This window comes from Astatotilapia calliptera, chromosome 8, assembly GCF_900246225.1.
Source record: "Astatotilapia calliptera chromosome 8, fAstCal1.2, whole genome shotgun sequence".
Taxonomy (NCBI): domain Eukaryota; kingdom Metazoa; phylum Chordata; class Actinopteri; order Cichliformes; family Cichlidae; genus Astatotilapia; species Astatotilapia calliptera.
This window is the reverse complement of record NC_039309.1, coordinates 4,429,772-4,455,925: the sequence shown is the minus strand read 5'-3', so window position 1 is coordinate 4,455,925 and position 26,154 is coordinate 4,429,772. Positions and strand designations below refer to the sequence as shown.

General features: G+C 40.9%; 1 protein-coding gene across 4 annotated transcripts in view; it reads right to left on the bottom strand.

Moving 5' to 3' along the window:
- LOC113028038 (PH and SEC7 domain-containing protein 1-like) overlaps positions 1–26,154 on the bottom strand; it is a 100,298-nt gene that overhangs the window by 31,791 nt on the left and 42,353 nt on the right. For all 4 annotated transcript variants that reach the window (XM_026177998.1, XM_026177997.1, XM_026177999.1 and 1 more), the window contains 5 exons: positions 23,888–24,082; positions 22,856–22,936; positions 20,358–20,470; positions 19,844–19,902; positions 17,973–18,062 (listed from right to left, as the gene is read on the bottom strand). In XM_026177998.1, coding sequence (XP_026033783.1) covers positions 17,973–18,062; positions 19,844–19,902; positions 20,358–20,470; positions 22,856–22,936; positions 23,888–24,082 — 538 coding nt within the window. The remainder of the gene's footprint in view (positions 1–17,972; positions 18,063–19,843; positions 19,903–20,357; positions 20,471–22,855; positions 22,937–23,887; positions 24,083–26,154) is intronic.

Below are 26,154 nucleotides of genomic sequence, written 5' to 3'. Positions count from 1 at the left end.
GGGGACGGCCGCCCTCGGACTTCAGAGCAGGGATTCCAAAGAGAGCCCTCGATTTCGTCACAAGTCCGGAGAAGCGATACAAACAGAATAAAATTCAGAATTCAGAATCGAGGGGCAGAAACGCAGCGGGGAGAAGACGGCACGGTCCTGTTGCTCCCGCTGTAAAATGGATACCGTCGGTTCAACAGTCACAGTGCCGACTCTCAGGTTTTCTCTCACTTCTTCCTCCTGCTCTGTCCATGAGTAGAGGTCCGCTGTCATCCTTTACTCCTTCATCCCCCCCTCCCCTCCAACTCTGCCGTCTGCGATCCACTTCTCTCAGTCAGTATTTTCTTTCACACTCTCTTCGCGCTGGTTTTAGCCTCTTCCCACCGCACATTCGGCGGGTGTGGGTGTCTGAGTGGAAAAAAACGCAGCTCTCCTGCTGCTGATGTCTTTCATGCCTTCCTTATCTTTCTTTGTTGAGTCCCAATTTTAGTCCTTTTCATCCAATGCTTTCCTTCTTCCCTTCTCCCCGCTGCTGCTGCCGCTGCTGCCACTGCCGCTGGAGGAGGTGGAGGAGGAGGAGGAGAGGAAGGCTGGCTGCCTGAATCGCAGAGCGAAAAAGACACTGATAGGGACAGTGCTCTCTCTCTCTCTCTCTCTCTGCCTCTCCCTCGCTCTTGCTTCATCAATGCGTACCTCCCTCCCTCCTTCTCTCAGTCATCACCAGCAAATCACAGTCTTCCTACTGCCTCTTCCATGCGTACACGCTAGCAGGCGAGGTCATACACAAAGACACCTTTTTAAAAATATGTTTGGTCTGGCAATTAGTATGCAGTGGTGGTAAGGTGAGAGAAAAGAGGAACAGGTGCACAAAACAGTGAGGAGTTCAGGATTTTTAAGAAAAATAATTATTTGGCTCCGTGTCCTTGAAATCAGCATTAATAACAGGGGATTCGAGCATCACGACCTCTGCCTTTGAAAGCTGCTCAATCCACAAAGCACCAGACCTCCTCAGCTCCTCCTACAGGTGCTGCGCCCACAGGAAAATCAGTTAAGGCTCGGCCACCATGCGCTCCAACGAGCCTGGCTCCCGGTGTCTTGGTATGCACCAGGCTTCTTGAATCCTTGTTCACAAGTGTTCCCTTGAATCCTGGGAACACTTGTGTACGCCCTCCACCATGTTAAGCTTGTGATTCATTGATACTGAGGAGCTGGGCACTCAAGTAGTAGTAGTGCTACCTTTCCTCTTCAAAAACAGCCAATGGAGATGGTTCAACATCTGAACGTGACGCCTCCTGCATGCCTCCCAGATAAGGTGCCGGTCCTAGATCAGGAGTGGGGGGAACTCTCGGCCTCAAGGGCCGGTGTGCTGCAGGTTTTAGATATAACCCTAGGTGAGAACACCTCAATCAAATGATTAATTCATTACCAGGCCTCTGGAGGGCTTCAAGACATGTTGAGGAGGTCATTTAGCCATTTAAATCAGCTGTGTTGGATCAAGGACACATCTAAAACCTGCAGAACACCGGCCCTTGAGGCCTGGAGTTCCCCCACCCCTGTCCTAAATGGAGGAGACCCAGGGTATGCCGACGGTATGCCTCGGAAGATTATGTCTTGGCTTCAGTGTCCCAGAAGAGCATCAGCTTAGACCGGTTAGCAAAATAGCAGGAAACTGATGGATGGATAGAAATACTTCTTTTATGTCTATCCATGAACATCAAGAACCCCACAGAACAGACTTTCTCTGATATATAAATAATAAGAGTTACTCAAACTTTATCATGGCCAAAGTTCCAATAATGAGGTCAGTGAATGTATAAACAATCCCTGCAAATCAGGTACGTTCTTATATATATATATATATATATATATATATATATATATATATATCAGATATTAAGCCATCATCGTGTTGCCTAGCAACCACCTACCAATGAGCTAAATGGGCTCATTTTTAACATTTATGCACCTGCAACACTCGTTCACTTTGGATCCAGTGTTCCTCACTTCACCTGTCAGTGGTCGTAATGTTATTCCTGATGCTGGTTCAGCATTTCGAAGTCATTGTCACAGTTAACTGCCAAACGTCCCTGCTTTCAGGAAAACTAACCTCAGCTAACATAAAATATTTAAAGCAACCAAACATAACCTTTGCAGTAACCCCAAAAGTGCCACATCAGGAGGCAAGTGACAACTACAAGTGATCTCCGAAGGCCTAAAAAAGACAAACATAAACCATACTGTTTTTAGGCCAAGTGAAAGTAGAAAAGAAAAAGGAGGTGACACAGAAAACTGAGGATCTGACTAAAACCTTTGCTTAAAAGACAAATTAATTAAGCGCTTCCTAAAGACAGATTTGTCAACTGAAGTACGCACTTCAAACAGGGAACAGGGAAACAAAGGGGAAGATGACGCCGACATTAGCATAAGGAAACTAAGCACAAATATAACCATATGTTACAATTTACAGTAAGACAGTTTTCATGCAACCGAACTTCAATGTGAGTATTTTTTTTGCCTCTTTATCATTCAACCTAAATTCATCCCTGGCCTTACTCAGTCAAGGGCACAGAGCGGGCTAGCAGGCAGAATACTGGGTCAGTAATTACCTTTTTACAGGTTGTCATCTGGCTTACATACGGCCCGATCTGCTAGATTTATTGTGGTGATTGCAGCCTGATTCAGGTAACTAAGCAGCCAAAACAGTTGGGATTGAGGGCGTCCACTGTTGGAGTGAGGTTTTACAAAAGACTGTACAATAGTCAAGATATGGAAGCAGAATGGGTGAGAGAGTGGGTCCCATGCCTGGGAAGAGGGATGTGGAGTCAGATTGGGATGATCCCCATTCATGGGGATTACAGAAACCCCGACAAATGGGTGCAAAATCTCTGGTATGGAGACAAATGCTTGCCAGCATAGAAAGTAAACCCAAGAATTGCACCTGATAAAAAAAAAAAGAGCTGCCATTGGTTCGGTAACATTAGACGATGTGCAAATATCCATCTGTTTTCTTCTGCTTATCCAATTGAGGGTCGTGGGGGGCGGGGCTTATTATAGCTCCCATAGGGTGAGAGGTGGTATGACCTGGACTGGTTGCTTTCCTGTCGCAGAGTCAACAAAGACAGACAGACAATCACTTGCACCCAGATAGACACCTATGAGAATTTAAAATCACCAGTTAACCTAACCCCACTATCTGCATGTCTTTGGATTACGGGAGAAAGCCAGAGTACTCGGAGAGAACCCACCCAAACATGGAGAGAACATGAAAACTTGCACAGACTCCAGACAAACTCCTGGACGAATCCATGGTGGATTCGAACCCAGGATTTTCTTGTTGTGTAGGTCAGACGCCATGCTGCCCAGATTGTAAATAAACAGGAAAAATGAGCTTCCTGTAAAGAATGGCTGAGCTCACAGTTAGGATAAGGAGCTCAGAGATTCAGAGGGATACAGATGAGCTGGTTCAAAAATCTCCTGGACGCTCAACTGGAAGGAGGCCCTGAGAACTGGAAGTGCTGCTGGGCAGAAGGACGACTGGAATATCTGCTTAGTGTGCTGCCACTGTGACTTCACATAAACCAAAGATAATCAATGGATGAATGCATGAATGGATGGCTGATTTGCTGGGTTGAACGTACCCTAGGACTAGATTTTTTAGGCAGTGGTCACAGCCCTAATCTATTTGTGTTTTAGATTATTACTGAGTTTGAGAAGACTGGAGCATCTGGCACAACAGATTAGCACCACCGTGCTTCACATCGCAACAGTCAGGTATACAAACTTAGGTTCTGATGGACAGGTTTGTTAGACAGCTTGCATTCGTCGCCAGAAAGACAGGTAAGAAAATATTGGATGAAACGGTTGTGTTTGTTGTTTTAAATACTTAATGCGCTGTGTCCTCCTGCCCTTCTCTACCTCATGCTCTCTGTTAAATTTAAAATTTTACAATAAAACTCTTACTTTTGCTGTGGTTGTTTCTCTTCTTATACCAAGCATGAACAAAGATGGACACAAATAAAAAAAGACTGTTCCTCTCTCATGACCAGCATCTGTCTTTTGACATCAGGGTGGACATTTTGGTGAGCTGAGATGTGAGTGGTGTCCCTCGGGCGCCTGCAGCTCGATCAGGAGGAAGAGGAATGGTAGGAGCTCCGGGGGAGCAGAGCTAACCTTTGCCTGCAGAAAGCAAGCACCCTGCATCAAAACAACAGCCTGCTGCAGGAGGAGGTAAAAGCTTCTATATTTTCTCTTTGCAGACCTCCTTCTGACTATTATCCATTCTTTTTGCTGTATATGGTTGGGAGCAACTTGAGAAAACCATCAACCTTGAATTACTCCAGTGATGGCGGGTCTTGTCAGGTGACTTTACGCTAAAGAAGAAGGGAACGCCTGCTTACCGAAAGCAAACCAAACTGTGTAAACATCTAAACAAATGTGGTATTTTTAGTTACCTTATCCCCTCCTCACCGTTTCTCCTGCCTGCTGTCAGTCTCCCCCTCTCCTTCTCTCCTTCTCTCACTCAATATTTCACATCCTGTCTAAATCTCTCCTTCTGTCCCTCACGGAGAGTCCAGACAGCTCAGGGAGAGGGGGAGCGCTTCCTCAGCCACATGCCTCCTCTGACCTAAGCAGCTGTCTCTTCTTTACACTCTGCCTTTCTTTTTTCCCACTTCATCTTTCTCTACCCCTTTTCCCTCAGCAGCGCTACATTTCAAATTTATTTTTGGAGTAAAAACTGTGAGAGATTTGTACCGATCAGTGTGTCTTTGCTGTCGAATGTGAGGCTGAGTGTGGCAGGTGTTGGCAAAAGGAACATTCGTTTATCCCGGACGTTACGAGCTTGAAAACATTGTCTTGTTTTTCTTGATTTACCAGGGGGGGTTGACAAATATCCGTAAGATTACAAGAGATCTATTCAGCTCATTTCCAGCGATATATTTTTATTTTTGGACCCGACAAGCTGTTTTCACTCATATCCTTTTAAGCCAACTGTCTCCTGATTGGCTGCCCCTCACAAACAGAAGAACAGCAGGTGGGGTGGGGCTTCTGAGATCCAATAAACTGTGCAAAGCTAAGTGTTTGTAGCAGTCTGAAGCCCGAGCTTTTGCCTCACATGGACTACTTGCACACACGCAGACCTCAGTGGAAGCTTTGGTCGTGTTTAATTTGAATATGAGCCATAACAGAAGTATGTATATGACAGATAAATAAGCTCAGCAGAGCCAGTTAAATATACAGAACCTGTCCAGTAGTGGATTTTTGTTCAGTTTCCGAAACCAAATATCAGAAAGAGAAAATGATTGCATGCACAATTTACCATGAAAATGCTGCTTAACTCCACTGTCTGCTGAGCTGTGATGCTATTCTGCAGCACAAACTATGTGACAGCAGCATTTCTAATCAAATTACCCCACATTCTTTTTCTGCACAATGCTGCTCACTGGAAGCTGTTGTCTTCGCTCTTCTGTCTAAAGCCTGTAATGAAAGTGGAACAAGGGTTCCCTCCTCGTGAAATCAGCTGCAAAATCAACTAAATGAATTAATTTAGTTGATTTTAAGCGATCTGGGGGCTGCAAATGTTCTGCCCGAACAATAATGCCTGCTTGGCCTGACATGAGTGTGATGGGTGTCATGGAGTATAAGTTTAAGTTGTACTTTGCTGTTTATCTCAGCTGATACACTCTTGCAAAAGAGGGTTATTTTTAACATCAAGAGTCGCTGTTTCCTGCTTAAATAAAGGTGAAAATTGTAATTAATCTTAATTAATGTTGCTTTATATTTAACAAAATAAGAAATGAAACTGACCCACACCTGGCTAATAGCAAAAAGCAGATGTGCTTCTCTGTTATTCTTGATTGACCTTCCAAATCCCCCTTAAAATCACAGTCAAATCATAAATCATGTGATCATGTGGTCGTAAGTTAAGTTTTCATAAGCTTATATTTTCTGTCATATGTTTTTTAAATTACCAGAATATAAGATTATATTGTATTTAGCAGGTTTCAGGTAAATATCTGTTGCACAGGTATACAGTGGCTTGCAAAAGTATTCGGCCACCTTGAACTTTTCCACATTTTGTCACATTACAGCTACAAACATGAATCTATTTTATTGGAATTCCAGGTGAAAGACCAACACAAAGTGGTGCACACGTAAGAAGTGGAACAGAAATCATACATGATTCCAAACATTTTTTACAAATAAATAACTGCAAAGTGGGGTGTGTGTAATTATTCAGCCCCCTGAGTCAATACTTTATTGAACCACCTTTTGCTGCAATTCCAGCTGCCAGTCTTTTAGGGTCTGTCTCTACCAGCTTCGCACATCTACAGACTGAAATCTTTGCCCATTCTTCTTTGCAAAACAGCTCCAGCTCAGTCAGATTAGATGCACAGCGTTTGTGAACAGCAGTTTTCAGATCTTGCCACAGATTCTCGACTGGATTTAGATCTGGACTTTGACTGGGCCGTTCTAACACATGGATATGTTTTGTTTTAAACCGTTCCATTGTTGCCCTGGCTTTATGTTTAGGGTCGTTGTCCTGCTGGAAGGTGAACCTCCGCCCCAGTCTCAAGTCTTTTGCAGACTCCAAGAGGTTTTCTTCCAAGATTGTCCTGTATTTGGCTCCATCCATCTTCCCATCAACTCTGACCAGCTTCCCTGTCCCTGCTGAAGAGAAGCCCCCCCAGAGCATGATGCTGCCACCACCATATTTGACAGTGGGGATGGTGTGTTCAGAGTGATGTGCAGTGTTAGTTTTCCGCCACACATAGCATTTTGCATTGAGGACAAAAAGTTCCATTTTGGTCTCATCTGACCAGAGCAGCTTCTTCCACATGTTTGCTGTGTCCCCCACATGGCTTGTGGCAAACTGCAAACGGGACTTCTTATGGTTTTCTTTCTTATGGTTTTCTGTTAACAATGGCTTTCTTCTTGCCACTCTTCCATAAAGGCCAACATAGTTGTCCTATGGACAGATTCCCCCACCTGAGCTGTAGATCTTTGCAGAGACCGGCAGCTGGAATTGCAGCAAAAGCTGGTTCTACAAAGTATTGACTCAGGGGGCTGAATAATTACACACACCCCACTTTGCAGTTATTTATTTGTAAAAAATGTTTGGAATCATGTATGATTTTCATTCCACTTCTCACGTGTGCACCACTTTGTGTTGGTCTTTCACGTGGAATTCCAATAAAATAGATTCATGTTTGTAGCTGTAATGTGACAAAATGTGGAAAAGTTCAAGGGGGCTGAATACTTTTGCAAGCCACTGTATCTTGTCAATAACATAAGCTAAGGTCAACTGTTTGCAATCTTGCTATATGTACAGCAGGTATGTTAGTAACTGCGATTCTTGCCCTCTTGGCTGACTGCTCGCACTCACACTTGCTAAACTGTATTCCTTCCTTTTTCTCTTCACATTGATGCTGTTGGTTAATCTCCTTCAGTTTATCTGTATTCAATAAGAATAAATGTGCAGACTGCTTTTGTTTCTACTCGTCCTGCTCGGGCGCAGCACCTACATATGTCTGTTTACAGACTAGAAAAAGACAGCTGCATTATTTTCCTTGCAGCTGATCTATTAGCAATGAAAAGTAAAAATAGTGCAGCGCTAAGCACCGAACACAAGGGTCTCAAACTACTGACTGCAAGCAAATTTCTAAGGCTTCCCACAGGCTTTTCTTGGAGCAGGGCTGCAGAGATGGAGCCATTAAAATAAGATTAGTTCACATTAAAAAGAGACGACCGACAATATTTTATGTGTTTGTTCTTGCAAACAAAGTCCAAAACCAGTCAGTATGTCTCAAAGTCAGCTGCTGATTTCTGCCACAACTTTGGACCCAATCTGTCACCAACTGAGAGAAACCTGAAATTCTTTGCATCTGACACATCGAAATGCTAAATAAGAAAGCAAACAACATCAGTGTGTCAGTGACACTGGCGTGGTTAAATTCTCAACATGCAACTCCACCAGATGTGCTGCATCAGAGCTGAAGCACAGCACGGCTGCATTCATTTTAATCACAGTGAAACCATGTGGCCTGTCACTTACAGTGTGCATCACTTGGAAACCTTCCTTAAAACAGCAGTAGGCTGCATTTTTAATAAGAGAGACAGCGTGATGTTGATACAGAGATATGATAAAAGTCTTTAAAAAGTAATATGTACTATATAAATTGCAAAATAATACAAAAAAAAAAGACAAATGTGTGCACCATAGCGTTTCTTTCCACTGTGTGTTTGAGACAGCAGGATGGTGCATGAGTCAAAATAAACAGCAGCAGATTTAGTGAGTTTTAGTCTGACGACAGCAGCACAGATTATCAGAAAATGTATCATTTAAAGTTTTACTTTAACCTTTATTATGAGCTAACTGTTGTTTCCACAACTGGACAATTCTTTCTGCCTCTGAGTATAAATTCCTCTGAAAATAAAGACTCGATGATGCAACAAAGAGAAGCAAATTCACCAAAAGCTTTTTTTCCCTCCTGTTTGCTATAAGTAACTTTATCCAGGTAGTTAAAACAGAAAACAGTGTCCTGTTGCCAGGAGATAAAAAGAAAGCAAAGACATAAGATGATAGAAACTGAATGAAGAGCACTCTGGGACCAGCGTCAGTGCCAGAGCAATGGACTGGACTGGAAACCACCTTTGACAGAGATTTCAACTTACTTTGCGATTTGCTTAAAAAAATAAAATAAAATAAAAAATGCAGACACCTTTACAGCCTACACAAATTAAACATGAATAACTGCAACATGAACCCTTATGCATATAACCCTATATCTAAAATTGCCCAACTCTGGAGGACTAAACATTAAATGTTTTTGCACAGACAGAAGAGGGAGGCTGCACATGCATAGCTCTGCACACAAGGGAGACAAAGACACTCCAGGGACTCGTCACTTCCAGCCTAGAGAAAATAACTTCTGTATTCATATATAATGATTTAGCCTATTTATCTATCTATAAACAATGTAGTTGTTCTTTTAGAGTAATGCAACATGAATGGAACAAAGCCTGTGAGCTGATTCAGGCAGATAACTCGAGCTTTTCCTCGTATTACACACAGAGCAAAGACCAAAGTGTGCCGAACACACCCTCCAACATTTGTCGGTCTCTCTCTCTGACATGTCATCCATAGACAATATAAAAGATGGATGTAGCCACCGTGACGCCATCAGCTGGTTTGTGTAGTCCTGTGTGGAAGCTTCAGGCTTTTCCCTGAAACCGCAGATGATGAGCTACGGTTTCATGCTTACCGCTTGGATAACTCTCCAGCTAATTGGGTTTCTGACACTAATTGTGATCAAAATTTACAAAATAAACTTAATGTTTTATTCAGTATAATCAGAAACGGGCAATTTAGCCCATGAAATCCATCTATAATGATAGACTTTTATAAACCTGCGAATCCTTTCGCAGCCTGAGCAGTCGCCCCCTGCTGGTCATTAGAAATAATGCAGGTTTGAGATACTTTCAGACCTGAAAGCTGCATCTATTTTTCATACTGTCCATCACTCAGAGTAGATATTTACTCATCCTTCTCCATCAGCTATGTGTGCCATATTTGCAGGAAGTGATGAGGTTGGAGATGCCAGATTCTAACTGTATCCTGCTGCCATAATGAATCCTCCGAGTCCGACTGAAATCTAATAAACATGCAGGGAGTATGTGGAAAATAAGAGGGCAAGCGTTAGGGGTTGCTCATCCTTGAAGGGTGTGTAGTTAAAAATAGAAGAGGACAACCTGCTCCAAAGTTACACAGGTTTGAAATTCTTGACAGCTTTTACAAAATCACATGTGTTGCAATTTCAAAACTGCTGTTTTCTCCCCGTGCACCCTGTCCAGACGTGTAGTTGCACATGCAAACAGCAGCATCTGTCCTCAGAAAGGACTTGTTTGTCTTCGCCAGGCTGGCTCAGCCGCCGAGCGCCGGCACTACGGCGCTCCTGTGCAGATTTCAGACACATTTATCCATGAGCCAGACCGACAGCGGGGACATGTGAGAAAGATTTCTTCTCCCTCATTTACAAAAACAAATAAACCATCCATCTTTCCTCCCCGCAATCGATGCTTCCATGCAATCGATAACATCAGTGTACCTAATTACTGTTTGAAGAGCGTGGCTCGCTGCATGATTGAGCTCTACAACATTTTCATTTCAGCAGAATTTGTAAGCCACTGTATCTGCGGGCTGGTAACCTACTTCAGTGCATCATTAGCTCCCACTTCAAGCTTTGCGCCCTGAGCAGTGTTGAGAAGAGAGAGAGACTTAGAGGGAGTGCAAACCTATGTATCTCTGAGCCTCACAATAAAGGAAGAAAGCTTCCTCTGAAGCACAAGCTTGGGCCAGTAGCCAGAGCTTCAAAATCTGCAGGGAGCTACAGTAGCTACAGAGCCGCTATGCTTCCATGCAGGCTAGTATAGAGGGAACATGGAGTTCTCACTGTGGCACTCAGAGCACAAGTCTTAATCATTTCTTTTTGTGTTAATGGGCCAAATACAAACCACTTATCAGTCACGAGCACAAGTAGTCCAAATACTGCAGAACTGCAAAAACAACAACAAAGGCAAAAGATTCAACAGAGATGAGTCTTCTTCTTCTTTCAGCTGTTCCCTTAAGGCGACTCTGCAGCGGATCATCTGTCTCCATCTCACCCTATTCCTAGCATCCTCCTCCGTCACATCAGTCCTCCTTCACTGTTTTCCTCCTTTGTCCAATACATCCACTATAGCTCTCTGCACACATCCAAACCACCTTAGCCTTGCCTCAGCATGAGTTGTGATATATATAATCTCATATACTCGTGTTTAATCTTGTCTCCCCTGATCAAAACGAGTAAATTAATTAGGTGTAAATGTGAACAAATTATACCAATACGAAGGAGCCAAAATATATAGTTCAATTTTTAGGTAAAGCAATGATTTGTTATTTGCTGTTGGTCATTAATGAGACTACAGGCAATAGCTGGTTAGCTTAGCATCAACCCTGTTGGCTTTAACAGAAAGAAACAGGTGTTTTCCAGGAGGATCCCTTCACAGGGAAAATGTTTTGCTCTCCTATTTTAGCCTATTTCACAGCTCAAAACACAAGAAACTCCGGCCTGTTGGTGTGTTTCCTCAAAAATGTTTACTGCAAGTCATTTTGCAACATTTTAGCTCAACTGAAGTCCGATTGATTTGACCGTTCCCAAACATCACCTTCATTCTTCTTTCTGACCGTTCGTTGGTAAAGCATCTTTTTGATTTGACAACTGTTCTTTTCAGGTTTTATTTCGGTTTTAACAAAAACATTTCTGATATTTCCTTTAAAATATGTATGCATAATTCAGAATGAATTCATCAATCAATGATTAAAAAAATCAGAAATCATCCCTTTAATTACCATGTTCACAGAGGAGACAGGCTATTAAACAAAATGCTGCTCATTTATCCTAAAAAGTTCTGTTTTGGTATCTGTTAAAAAAAAGTCTATATATGAACTTTACCTAATTACACACTGGCTGCTGTGTTGTTTTGGAGAGCAGTGGTTTCTCGTTGCAGCCCTGCCATGCGCTCCATAGCTGCTGCTGATGGTGGACTCCCCACTGGACTCGCAAACAAGTACATCAGACTTTTACTGGCCTACAAAAATGTAACTGCTAGGTTCATCTTTAAATATGTAGCACAATTTATTAGTAAATTTAAATGGAGCTATGAACAGCCAACTTTATGATGTTTATTGGTATTTTAAGGGGAAAGCACTTATTATAGGTGTCAGCCAGTTTGCTTCACGGTGAATTGATTGGCGGAAAAAACCATCATTGACCCGAATGAAGCCTGAAGCTGGCCAATCAGTTTGTTCAACAATAAATTGACTTCCATTTACATTGAAGCCTTTCTTTGGAAGCTGCGCCGAGCTCCTTTGTGACCTTCGCGGACTCTGACCTTGCTCTTGTGAAAACCTTTGTTGGTCGACCCTTTCCGTGGAATTCCCTTCAATTGTACAGTCAGTCTAACTGTTGCCTGGTGAACTCTAAACTCTCTTTTTCCTCACCAATCGACTTGACTCACACCATTATTCCCATCCTCAAACAACACCGGATCGTTATCTCACTGATCAGAAACACCTCATTCTACTTTCACTTTAAATTTACTGTTAATCCTGCAGTTTGTCATTTTCCCCCCACAGAGAACGATATCAGTTAATTTAGGGAAAAGTATAATATGTTTTATTTTTATGTTTTATTATTTATGCAAAAGAATAAATATATATGATATATTTAATGTATATGAAATATATATGATATGTTACATATAATATAATAATATTATACAGAATGTCCAAGTTTTTCCTGCAACTACATGTGATAAAAAATTTATTCGTAACACTGCTGACTAAATTGACCGGCCTCTGTGCTCGAGCTGCGAGCACCCTGTCAAGCTGTCACATGCCCGCTGACTGATAGCACAGCGCGGGCAACTCGGCGAGGAAATATCCTCTGGACTACATTTAGATAGTTTATGGGCTCATTACGAATCCCAGAACAAGACCACAATGATTGAGACAAATGAGCACCAGCTCTGCAATAGAAGCGTGTGCTGAAGCTGAATGCATTCATCCACCGTGTCACATGTTGGATCTAATAACGTGTGCGCATCAACATATTACCAGAGATCGTATCGACCAAACATTTAACTCAGCCTTTTACTCTTTTACTCTATCAGATTGCACAGACATACGGCCTGCAAACCAATACATGAATTACTGCTGCTCTGCTTAAGGCCTCAACCAATCAAAACAATAATAATAATAAAAAAATACAGTAAATGCTAAAAAAAACCCCAACCTAACGATGTGATATTTGCCTGAAGCCTTTTAACATTCAAAAGGATTGGCTCATGTTTCCATTATACTTTTAAATGCTGTAAAAGCACTGAAATCAACCAAAGTAAGCAGCTTATTTAATGCAGGAATAGATATTTATATGTTCATTAAAACCTTGCATTACATTTGTCTGGGAGCTTTACTCGTGCCACTGATAGTCACTGCAGTTTGGGAACACCACCCCCTGATTTTATACCTGGTTAATGCCTTTGTTTCACGTAATCTCCTTCTTTATCTCGCCTCTTTCTGTGTCATTATTACTGTTGAAATGCAATAAAAATAAAATATCTTGACATAAAAAGGCTTTCGGGGAGTTATTGGTGTGCTGGAAAGTGTAAGGGCGGGCAGTGGAGCTGAGGCTTCGCACACTCACTTCAGGAGATTGCTCTATTCTGCTCCTCTATTGTGGTGGTAATGAGGAAACATATCATAGGGTTTAATCAAACGAGAGAAAGCGAGGGAGGGTCGAGAGGAGTAATTGAGAGAGAGAGGGAGAATCTGCGACAGTTACTGGGGAAGGCAGAGCCACAAAACAAGACAAAGAAAGAAAATAGAGGAAGAAATGAGTTAATTGACGATGAAAGAGGGAGTGTAGTCTACCTGAGGGAGAGAGGTGGAAAGAGGTGTCAGGGGGATGCAAAGCCTCACTCATTATTTTCCAGTCCACCAGGCAGCTGATTTCTGTTTCAGCCACAGGGCTAAAGTGGCTCAGTGCCACGTCAGTGTTTCTGCCCCTCGGAGTAAAGCTGCGACATATGGCACCATTTTAAAGAGTCACACTGTACTGCTCTTTATGAAGGCTCTCTTTTTGCTTATATTTCCCAACATATCTAAAATGTGTATGCCACTGCCTAAAAGTAATTAAAGGTACAAAATTCAGCTCTTTGTGCTAAAAAAAGAATATTGATCTCTGTGAGGTGACAGTATTTCTTATTGGAAAGCTGTTTAAATGATGATAAAGAGACACAATGTGACAAATGACAAAATATCTGTGCAAAGGTTGCTTTAAGTTGTAGTTTAAGATCCAACAGCTGTGGTAGCTGGCAGCTAGGTACTTCCATATTCACTGCACAAAGTACTGTGGAATCAGGATGAGATTTGCATATAATATGCACAAAGTATATTAATGACTATAGGATTCATTCTTGCTGAATTTCAGAACTCAGTAACATCTAAAAGTTTTAAACATATTTATGCAATTTGTAATTTATCACCTACATTTTTTGGCACTCTGCATCTTTAGCCGTGTTAGTTTTCTACAGCTGACCATTTTTTGACAAGAAATGGTTAAAGGTCTGGCCCCTGTACATTTTTGCTCACAGCTTTTTCCTTCTTATCCCTGTGAGTTTTCATGGTGCAGATGCCTATAAACTTGTGGTTGGGGTACTTCAGCATGCAGCTAGCCCTACAGAAAAGAAGTGAGAGTAAAATTAGACATGAGATTAAAATTAAGGCAGCGTGGATTACAATGACTTACCAAGTTCTACTTTTGATACCAGCTTTATATTGACTTGAGGTTGAAATTTAGCCACAGTAGCTTGCACAAAATCTGCTTAAATATTCCTGAATTCTATTGGCTAAATCCACAAAGAGCAGCAAATCTCTGGTCACAACCTATACACACAGAATACTATATATACTGCAGCTCACTATACAAATGATTGTGACTTATTTCTAAGTAATTTTTCCTCCGCACTGCACTGCTACATCCCATCTACTGGCTTCCCCACCTGCCAAATTCCACTTTAACCTTCAGATGAGAGGGTGGAGTGATAAGTTATCAGCAAAAGTAAGCAAGCCTGGTTAGAAAGGTGCATCCATAAATTGACCCGGTGCAACACACAGTAACAGATTTTTTGCTATTAAATGCTAAGAAACAAAACTAACAAACAATTTTATGGAAAAACCAGTTAAACCTGACGATACAGCAAGGAAAGGTGGGCTCAAAAGGAGAAAAAGATGCCAGGAAAATAAAAAACTGTGGAAAAATAGAAACAAGCTCTGACCCTAGAACACCAAATGGAATACAGCACGTGTGCATGCTGAAAATTAAACTGAATGAGGGGTATCTCCAGCTGTGTTCTAATGTATTTACAGCAAATACAAACACGAGCACCAGGCACAAATGGGGAAATGGGAAAATAAGAAAATAAACGGAGGAAATGAGGAACACAGAGATGGTGGTGGGGAGGGAGAGGGAAGGTCATTTTGTACCAGGAAATGATGGTGCGATAACAGAGAAAAAGGGAGGACAGGAAAAAACAAGAAAGGAATGAGAGGCTACCGGGAACAGATACAGTAACTGTTTGTGAGCAAAACCTGAACGAGTTACAGTGTTTATTTAGTAAGAGATGCACTGACTAAAAAAAAATCGGTGGCACCAAAATTAAGACCTCCAATGGTGTTTCTTATTTTACGTGATACACAGTGTACTGTGGTGAATGCTCTTATTAAACATGGCTACATTTTTAATTCATGAGGTCAGCCTATGCACCAGTAGTCCCTGTGAGCCAAAAGCACAGACTTCAGACGGCTCTAATAACTCTGTTTCAGACTGGCTTTTCTAATCTTGGATTTGTATGATGTCATTGAGAGGGGTAACCCCCATAATGGTCATCTACGGCTCACCCACCTGATGTTCAAATAAACAATTTAAGAGCAGTGGCCAACCAGAGGAACGTTTGGTCAGTGGGACGAGGAAAAGGAGCAAAGATGTCCCAGTGTAAGAAAAAGAAGGATTAGTTTGAAGTGTGAATTATGCAAAGCTGCTAGATTCAAAATACTGTGGAGGAAGCTGATTGGCTGAATATTATTGATTATTTTTGAGGACAGAAAGCGATTACACCTCCTCCTGTTGAGCTTTTTGTATATTTTATACATATATTTTATCATCATCATGGGAAGTCGCCAGCAGGCTAGGCCTCTTGCAGCATAACTAAGGGAGGATTCGGGGTCACCTGATCCAGCCCTAACTATAAGCTTTATCAAAAAGGAAAGTTTGAAGCCTAATCCTAAAAGTAGAGATAGTGTCTGTGCTGAATCCAAACTGGGAGCCACAGAAGAGGGGCCTGAAAGCTGAAGGCTCTGCCTCCCATTCTACTGTTAAATACCACAAGTAAGCCTGCGGTCTGAGAGTGAAGTGCTCTAATGGAGTCATATGGTGCTATAGATCATTAAGATAAAATGGGGCCTGATTTTTCAAGACCTTGTATGTGAGGAGCAGGATTATAAATTCACTTCTGGATTTAACAGGGAGCCAATGAAGGGAAGCCAGTATAGGAGAAATCTGCTCTCTCTTTCTAGTCCCTGTCAGGACTTTTCTGCAGCATTTTAACTGAAGGCTTTTCAGGGAGGCTTTTTAGGACATCCTGATAATAATCAATTACAGTAGTCCAGCCTGGAAGTAATAAATGCACATACTTTTCCAACATCACACTGAGACAGGACAGGACCTTTAGAGATATTGTGCAAGTGCAAGAAAGCAGTCCTACATGTTTGTTTAATATGTGGATTTAGGGACATAGAATAACTCCAAGATTCCCCACAGTGTTACCTTAGGCCAAAGTAATGCCATCCAGATAAATATTTGTTTAGACTCCATATTTCCAAGTTTTTAAGGCCGAGTACAATAACCTCAGTTATATCTCAATTTAGAAGCAGGAAATTAGACGTCATCCAGGTTTTAAGTCTTTATAAAGTTATTACTAGTTGATTTATATCATCTGGCTTCACTCTCAGATAAAGTTGGGTGTCATCTGCATAGCAGTGGAAATGTATGCTTTGCCTTCTAATGATACTATTTAAGGGAAGCATGTATAATGTAAAAAGTAAAGTCTCTTGAGGGAATGGGGTTTGGTGCAAAAAGAAATATAAGCTAAAAGAGCAGCTTTGAATTTTAGTTCTAGATTTCATTAACTTCAGCAGATATAAATGCTTGGTCTGATCAAGGCAAACTACTGAATTAGTTTGCAATACACTTTGCAAAGAAGAAGCACGGTGAAATATCTCTTAACCCTAACCTGCATCTTTTTATGGTTACAGAGAATGATAGTTGTTGAGTTGGAATTTGAAATGGTAAAATTATAGGTAACAATGACATAAACCAGAAGAGAACAAATGCAGAGATGACCGGTCAGGGGAGGCAAGAAAACAGAGCAGAACAGGATGGAGGTGAAAGCGAGCAGATAAAGGTGGCAGTGAGACTCAGTCTAGAGGCAGAGATTAAACTGCACGGGAGCTAAACGGAGCTGAGATAAGGAGCAGGGCAGTGAGCGGGCAGGCAGAACATTTAGAGAGTCAGAGGATGGGAGGCAGAGGCTTCAGGGTAAAAAAAAAGTCTCATTGAGAGAGAAAGAGAATAAAAGAAGCTGTGGAAAGTGGAATGCATGATTAAAAAGACAGTTCCTGGATTTCCACAAGCATAAATAAAAGAGATAATGCATGACTGGTTTTGTTGCAGTCACAAGCCCTCAGCGTGGATACTATCTTCCCTTAATAACAGGCTCGGCTTTTCATTTCAGGGTTCCCGCCAGTTCAGCAGAAGGACTTGCTCCCTCATGCATTATTAATACTGCAATGCAACTTGTTGACTCGCACTAAGGGGCCCCGTGGCATGCTGATGGACCGCTCTGCAGACAAAACTATATCAACAGCATCATCATTATGAGCACCATTGGACAAGCAACCAGCTCTGATTGGATTATTTCCCCCTGTCATGTGGCCTGCAGGCCTCTGTCTGACAGGCCGAGCTCAACTTGGTTAAGCTAACAGGCTAATCTAATGCTGCTGTAGTCACACACACACACAGATGCCTCGAGGTCGGCTGTGTGTCACTCTCTTCGTCTCCAGACCACGAAACAATTAGTTGTCAAGCCCCAAGGTTCCAAGCCGGAGCATACCGGGAAGTGGCGGGCCTGGGGTTGCCTTCTGATTGGATGCCCCTGGAGATGAGGTGAATGCCAGCTGGCAACAAGCGCGAGCCAGACAGCCAGGCTCAGTCGCGCAGTATTTGAGGGACAATACAGCGCTGGCAGAGGCAGCCCGCTCACTTTCATGTGGGATGTGTGTTTGCGTATGACAGCATGTGCGTTTGTGCTATTTCAGACTGGCTTACTTTGAGCAGTTCTTTGGGAAAATCCTGGCCATCGTTCAGTCCTTCCAGGTTGCCAATGAATTGTGTGCATGACATCCTCTTGCCAATGTTCTGGAAAAAACAATAGACATTTAATATTTATTATTTCATGCTAACACACATTCCTTACCTCTTTATTTCACACAAAGTGCCTTCAACTTAATTAATGTCAATTTTTATTGTAAGTGTCCCTCTGACTATGAAAAGTTATGGAGAAGCTGTCAATGCAAAAAGCATTAAATCACTGGTCAGGTGTCAAAATTATTAACGCTGCTGAGTTAGTGTTTGATGAGATAGCTTCTCATTTAAATGGTTACTTTTTAGATACTTTTCAGGCAAAGTCTCTCTGACAGTTCAGTGAATAGACCGTATTTATAGTCGTGGCCAGAGTCTTACATCCGCTCATTCTCGGGTTTAAATAATTTCTTTTGTTTCTTTCGCTCAGGGTGAAATGGTTGTACATTATACATGTTTAATGAGTTTAAAAAAAACAAGATGCACAAGTATAAACTTATTTTGTAATTTCTCTAACCCATACAGGCTCAAATATATACATACATCCCCACTAATATTTAGTTAGATGTCCCCTAATTTTTTGGCCACATGCTCGTGGTAGCCACCAATGAGCCTCAGGCATAATACTGGCTGGATATGTGTCCACTCTTCTTGGCAGACATGGTAGAGTTTGTTTAATTTGGTTGGTTGGTCAGGGTGTCACACAAAACTAGCTTTTAATCATAATCCACAGGTTTTCACTACGTTCAAGGTCCACAATCTTTGTCTTGTCTGATGATAAAGCTTTTCTCCAGAAGGCATCTGGCTTGTCCATGTGGGAAGATGTAAATTCCAGTCACTTGAAGGTGTTGAAGTTTTACATCACTTCACAGTCCATGGGGATGTAAAACTGGCTTTACTGTGGACAGTGATTAAGCCTTGGTGGTTACTGAACTCAGCAAAGTGGTGACGCGTCCTAATAACCTGTACTTAGAAACAATAATGTGAATTGATGCTCTTGGAATCTGCAGACATTTGGGAACATCTCCCAGAGACCTTCCCAACTCTGTGGTTCTCCTTATTAGTTCTCTGGACTTTCCCATTCTTTTGAGTGTTGGTCGATCCAGTGAGTGCTCTCAAACAAATCCTTTTTATTCCAGTAAAAAGAAACTACCAGTTGTAGTCAATCATGATCACTAATGAGAAGTTAACAGGCCTCGGGCTTGCCAGGTTAAAAGACATTTATAGAACCGTCATCATCATTTATTCAAAGATTTAAGTGAGTGTGTACTTCTGACTCTATGTTGATTTGGAAAAATCCAAAATAAATTAAAACTTGTGCACCCGACCTGCCAATCAAAACCAAATCCAATTATAATCACTATTAGAGGGTATTTATAGAAAAGAACCGCCAATATTAACAGGTAGAGTCGCAAAAAAGTTAACAGTTAAATTTGTTAAAATATGTAGAGACTTTCCTGATGTGCTCTTCCATGGAAGAGCCGCTCCCTGATCCTGTCACCTCGCAGCCACTTTAATTAATCATTCATCCACTGAGCTGCACTATCACACAGAAGAGCCACCAATGGCCCAGATTTCCAAAGGAAGGCTCTGATTATAAAAGCAGCAGATTAATGATGGAGAAAGGAGCTCAGCAGGCAGACCTGCAGACCCAGATGAGATGGTGATCAAACCGAGTCTTATACTAAAAAAAAACAAACTCCGCACAGCTAATCCAAAGGGCCTCTGAGGAGAACGCAGCTCTTAAACAGCTCTCTTTCTTTGTTTATCATGTGAGCACCTACACACTTGCTGCACACTTCCAGCTTCACTGAAACACACTCGAGCATTATACCTACCTGACCATGCAGATCAGTGTTAAGCAGCATCAGGGCACAGGTGAGAGTGTGAACTGCATCTAAAACGTGGAAACACTGCGTTAGCTTTCTCTGCAAAATGACTCATCTGCGATTATGAAACTAGTTTTACTGGGAACTTGCATAAATACAAGTGCATCCTTCTAATGTGGTTTTAAGGCGAACAATACTGCTTTCATATATGCTGTTAATTTTTACTAGCCTGCCACTGCAGTCATTACACAAAACAAACACCACAGGTACTACAGTTAGTCCTGTTTATGTAGTAATCATTAACTGAATAAATGCATATTAATTTACCAGCTGCTGTGAGAAATGAAATGATCTTACTTGGTTATTACACCTGCTAAATTACCTTAAAAGGACCCATTATGCTATTGATCTACTGATTTCTTCTCATTTATTTATGCTGCGACTATTTAAATCTATAGGAAGCAAAAACAAACAACAACCCATAGACACATATATACATAAATAAATTTATACCAGCATTCACCTTCTGATGGTATCACTTTTGGGTTGCAGTCCAAGTAACGCCTGGAAAAGTGTGACAGCACCCTCTCCCTCTCCTGCGTCTCCCCCATCAGCGCAAACTGCCTGAGGAAAGTCCTGCAGCACAAACACAAAGTCAGCAGATGGTTGCTAAAACACCAAAATGGTTACAGATGACCTGTTTTAAACTGTTTTACCATTAAAGTGCAGTAAAATAACAGATGTAGTGTTACATTACTATTAAATTTATTAGACTCTTTTTTTTTTTTTAAACACGATAGTTGTACTTCTAGCTTTAGTGTTTCCATGAAAAAAACAACATTGCAGGGAAAAACAAAGTCATTTAAAGCTTCATCATTGTTTTCAGCAACTGAAGGTACTAATTCAAGCATGAAGTAAAATAAGATTAAATATAATTGGATTTTTTATATTTTAAGTATTTTCTTTTAAACCGTAGTCATCTCATGTATTTTTGGAGTCTAATTTTAGACTTTTGTTGTCCTTTATTAGAAGTGTTGAAATTAAATAATCAAATTCTTTTTTCTTTTGTTTTTAAATCGGACGCTTTATGTTCCTGAAATTCATCATTTTCATGTTCCACCACATCACCAAAATATATTAACACATGAAAATGCTGGAATGACTGAGTCACATGCTTCTGAAGTAGATTTTGTCCTTTTGAACATTTTAATTCATTTTCTCTGACTGAAAATGATTGGTGAGTTTATTTTCTCTTACTTCATGTTTCTGAATGTTTATTACGTACTTCCTGTTTTAATTTGATAGTGTGTGTCTGCTGTGCCTTTACTGCAGTTTTACTTCCTGTTTGTCATTTGATGACCTTCGCCTGTGCCACAGTTTTTCCCAGCTGTGTTCACTTACCAGATTACCCTGTGTGTGTGTGTGTGTGTGTGTGTGTGTGTGTGTGTGTGTGTGTGTGTGTGTGTGTGTGTGTGTGTGTGTGTATCATAGAGTTGTCTTCATTTAGTTGTAATGTCTGTTAACCTGTGCTGGTATCGTGTCTGTTGGATTTGGTTCAAGTTTTGCCTGCAGATTCTTCAGTGAACTTTGGATAATCTATAATCAAAGGCTTTTTCTTACGCAGCCTGTCTTTGTGTTTGTATCCTGAAAGCCAAACATACAATGACGCCACACTCTCACTCAAGAAACAGAAAAATGTTCTTTAATTACATTTTTTAAATCTTAGTGTAAAATCCTCTTACATTTACTTAAATACAAAGTACAAAGTCATGTGACAATTTAAAAACTGACTTAAAATAATCCTAATGTCTTTTTTAAGTTTAAAAAATACCATACATACTTTCATATGTTCATAATATTTCCAAGAGATTTAACACCAGGATGTTCTTGCTTTTAATGTTTCAATTAAGATATTAGTCCCTGAGCCTGGAAATTATGTTTTATTGCAGGTCTGACATATTTAATATGCTTTTGTTTGTCTTGAATCAAACATTGCCTTAATATTTCAGGCAATCCAGATAGGTTAAATGAATGAGTCATTTCTGGCACATAAATTGTTATTATTGTGCCGTGTTGGGAGCAGCTAGTTATCTCCCATCATGCCTTGGGGATATGTGTGGCTGTTTAAGATGTTTATTGTTTATGGTTACATGACTCTAACTGTTCTTGTTGATGCTGCAGAATAAATTCAGCGACAGTTATTGTTGATGGAAAGAATGTAGTACCATGAGTGAGCTCAGGCGACCCTCTGAAGCACAGTGTAGTATAGCTTCAGTAAATTCAATAAAGAGCTCCCCCTATCTGTTTGGAGTAGAACAACAGGCTCAATCTCTGTGTGGCTTCTCTGTTGTTAAGACTTCTCAGTTTGCCACATTTCTTATGCCAATTATTATTATGCAGATTAATTAAAGCAACACTATGTAAAACATTGAACTTCCTTAAAACAGGGGTGTTGAAAGATTAGAAGCTTAAATGTTAAAGAGTTAAAGTCCCAGCTTTTGTATATGTAATGTACAAGGAGTTTGTACAGAGAGTAATCTGTTTGACTTTTTTCTTGAATGGAACATTTTTACACAGTAAAAATGTTACACTGATTTTAAATCCTGTAGATTATTACTTTTTCTTGAGCAAAGTTCATAAAGAAAAAAAAACAACAAAAAACCTCACAGTATTGGTTGTTTTTCAGTTTATGCCCAGAATGAATAAATCTAATAAATAAAGATAACAAACATAAACCTCTTTAACAGCATGCATGTTTATGCTGTCAATAGTCTTTCACTGCAATTTCACAGCTGGCCTCTAGAGAGCAGTGTTTACCAGAGGAGGGCAACCACAAAAGAAAACAAAGACATCAAATGTGCGTTTTTCTCTCTAACTGGGATCAGCATCACAGAGAGAGAAGAGGTTTACACCAATAATCAAATGCTTTGTTGATTTTAGGGGAACTCTTGGCCATTTTTCAGTAATCTAACATCAGGCGTCTCTGTCAAAGTAAAAACTGGTTTAACTGTGATTTCTTACCGCAGCGCCTGGTCCAGAGTTAGGCCTGTGAAATTGAAGAAACTCAAATACTCTTCTGCAACCATGCGACTGAAGTCATTGCTGCAAATAAGCAAACAGAGACACAGTAGAATTATACGCAGGTTTATTAGGAGAGAAAATAACCGCGGGAAGAAGCAAAGAAACTACAGCGATCATTAAAACTCAGAGTGTCAGTCAAACACTCGGATGGCAGCTTTCTCAGCTCGGTGAATGGGCTCAGTTTGGGCTGTCAGTCAGTCGGCGTGCACTGGCACAGTCAGATTGAGATGCAGACCGGAGGCCAGAAACACAGAGAAGAAAAAGGGAGGAGATTCCCAGGGTGCAGCTGTCAGAAGACGAGAAAACCCTTTAATCCCAAATTCTTTCTCATCAGCACGAGCAAAGCAGCTGACAGACTGACGGGCTGATCGAGCAGCGGAGGAATGCAGATCTGCTGTAACAGGGGAGCAGAGTAATAAATGTGCAGGAAACTGAATTTACATGGGTCACAGTTTAATGGCTTTCATTAAATAAAAATAAGATGCTGCAGGAAGGAGATTTTTACATTCATCTTACAGTATGATGACACGCAGTAACCTCTTATTGTTATTTTTGATTTTTTAGTGGCAGTAGTAATACTGTAGAGGTTGATTTTGTTGAATTATTATTAATAATTCATGATGCATATGAATATAACATAAATGCTTGGTGCATTGCATTGAACTATCTTAATTAAACTACAATGGATTAGTTTGATTGCCTTGCAGCCCAACCTTGGCCTCCAATCATGTTTGACCAGGGTATGTATGCCTTCTTCCATCTCAGGATCACTAAAATTAGACACATCCTGTCTTAGAATGATGCTGAAAAACTAGTTTATGCACTTATTACTTCTTGGCTGGACTACTGTAATTAAACATCATCATCATTATTATTAGTTTGTACTAAGAGCTCCATAAGAAGCCTTTTAGTTGATCCAAAGTGCTGCAGGTGAAGGCTGATAGAGCCTTGTGGCTGAATGCAGCAGCTTACTTCTTGCTGAGGTGACGCGCTACATCCGACTTCCTGAAGCCGTCCAAGTTGAAGAGACGTTTGGCCAGGCGTTTGGCCGCTGCCACATCGGCACGATGGCTGCCGTTGGTCAGGGTGTCACTGCTGCCCAGGCCCAGCCTGTCGCTGAGGTCCTGGTCCAGCTCGGAGTCGGTCGCTAGACGGGCCTTCTCCCTGCTAAGGGGTAAGATGGGAAGGTGGTGGTGTAAGACAAAGTGGAAAGAGTTATTAAAATCAGGTGCTGAGAAGGAAATAAAGAACATTATGGTTAACAGAAATGGTGAATAATTCAAAGGGACAGTGCAAAAAAGGATAAAAGGGGGAACAAAGAATGACGCTGATATAATAAACCCCATAAATCCAGTTTATCAATAATTTAATGATATTAATGTTTCCTGTGTAAGTAAAGAAAACGAGACCAGATAAAAGAGAGATGAAAACAGCGAGCCTGATCGGGGAAAAGCAGCAAAAAAAATGTAAAAATGTGAAATAAAATAAGAGTAAAGACACGTGATGAATCCTGAATGTGCTGGAAACAACCGAATAAACAAGCTGAGCATCACATACATCAGAACATATGCAGATCTTTAATTTTATATTCAAACACAGCATGCCGTATGATTATGTAGTTTATCAACTGCATTCAGAATCTCCTCTTTTGCCAGCTTTCCCACTTTTGTTATCACATCCTAATTAAGCCCCTTCAAAGCATTAGCCAGTTCAGAAGTGTGAAACTTATTACATCTGAATTATTCCTGTGATAATAATTTAAGCATGTTATGTCACACTGAGCTAAAAGAGAACTACTTTTCCATCCTCTGCTTAAAGATGAATGAGGTCTCTGAGTTCACTTGCCGAAAACTCAACATGACTTTGGCTTTTTTGTTTTTTGTCTGTGCCATCTAGAGCTGCGTGGCCATTCTGGTCACGCCAGAGAAAACAAAGACAGTCCAGCAGCCCAGAGATGTAATCCAAAAAGAAAGAAAGAAAGAACGAAAACACTTCCTGAATAAGGCGAGCTCTCACTTGGATCTCTCGGCATGAGGAGCGAGCCAAGAAAACCCACAGGCTTCGCTTCGCTCATTCACACATTCTCATACTGTACATGAGTCAGGCAAATCACACCAGAGCAAACAGGGATTAAAAACAGAAAGCCACAAGGGTTCAAAGGTCAACTGTGGTTTCACAAAGCACACAGAGGATCAGCCGGTAAAATGTTTACTGAGACTGAGTCTGAGGTCCTTGTGTTAGCATGCTAATTTGCAGTAAACACAGTGCAGTTTGGCAGATGGGCACCTTTATTTTGAAAATATTTTTATTTTGAGTTTTAAAAAAAACAAGATAATGGAGAAGTGTGCATTTTTACTAGATTGTGATCCAAGATGAAAGTGGAAGGATGACTACAAGTGGGAGGAGTGAATGCCTTATTATTTCATTACTTTTAAAATAGAAAGAATTTCCCAAATCTGGAATAAAGTGTGTCTTTTATTATTATTTATCATTACCTCTATTTTAACAGGAAGTCCAACTGAGATCTCTTTTACATTAAAGACCTAACCAAGATAGGAGCCATAAAAGCTGAAACGTCTAAAAAAATGCTACAAATACAACATAAAATATTTAAATTATTTCATGTTCGAAGTGCAACCGCTCAGAGGAGCGTAGCTGGTAACTGTTGGTACTGGAAAGAGAATAAATGGGTTTATAGAGGAAAATATACCATTTGTGTTTTCTTTGAGCGGTCAGTGATGACCAGTCCACCAGATCTCTTGTTGTTTTGTAAATTCTACAGCAATGGAGTCAATAGATGTTGAGAAAATGAACAGAATCAGCCCATCGCCGTAGAAAAATGTGAAGTAGTGGCTGAAAAGTAACCCCATCTGTGGTCATAACTCAAACTTGGATCTCTGATGTGCTCTGCTCCGACCTCTAAATGTGGACAAGAATCAGTGCATATGAGGGCAGACAGGGACGGGGTCATAAAAATCACAAGAATGATCAATAGATTTGTGACACTGTGTTGGATAAAATACAGAGTGAATCTAACCCTAATGGAAAAAAAAGAAACTAGGCCACCATCTCCCAGCAAAACTGATTTTTTTTACTGTTTAATTTTCCATCTGTTAACTGCAGAAATTTGTGCACCAATGCTTCAAACAGATACTCTGATGTGGCCTGCTGGTACAGGCTGCTAGAGGAAAAGTCGGGGGGTCTCTTAAATAATATGAGTTCAACAGCTGTTAAGACAA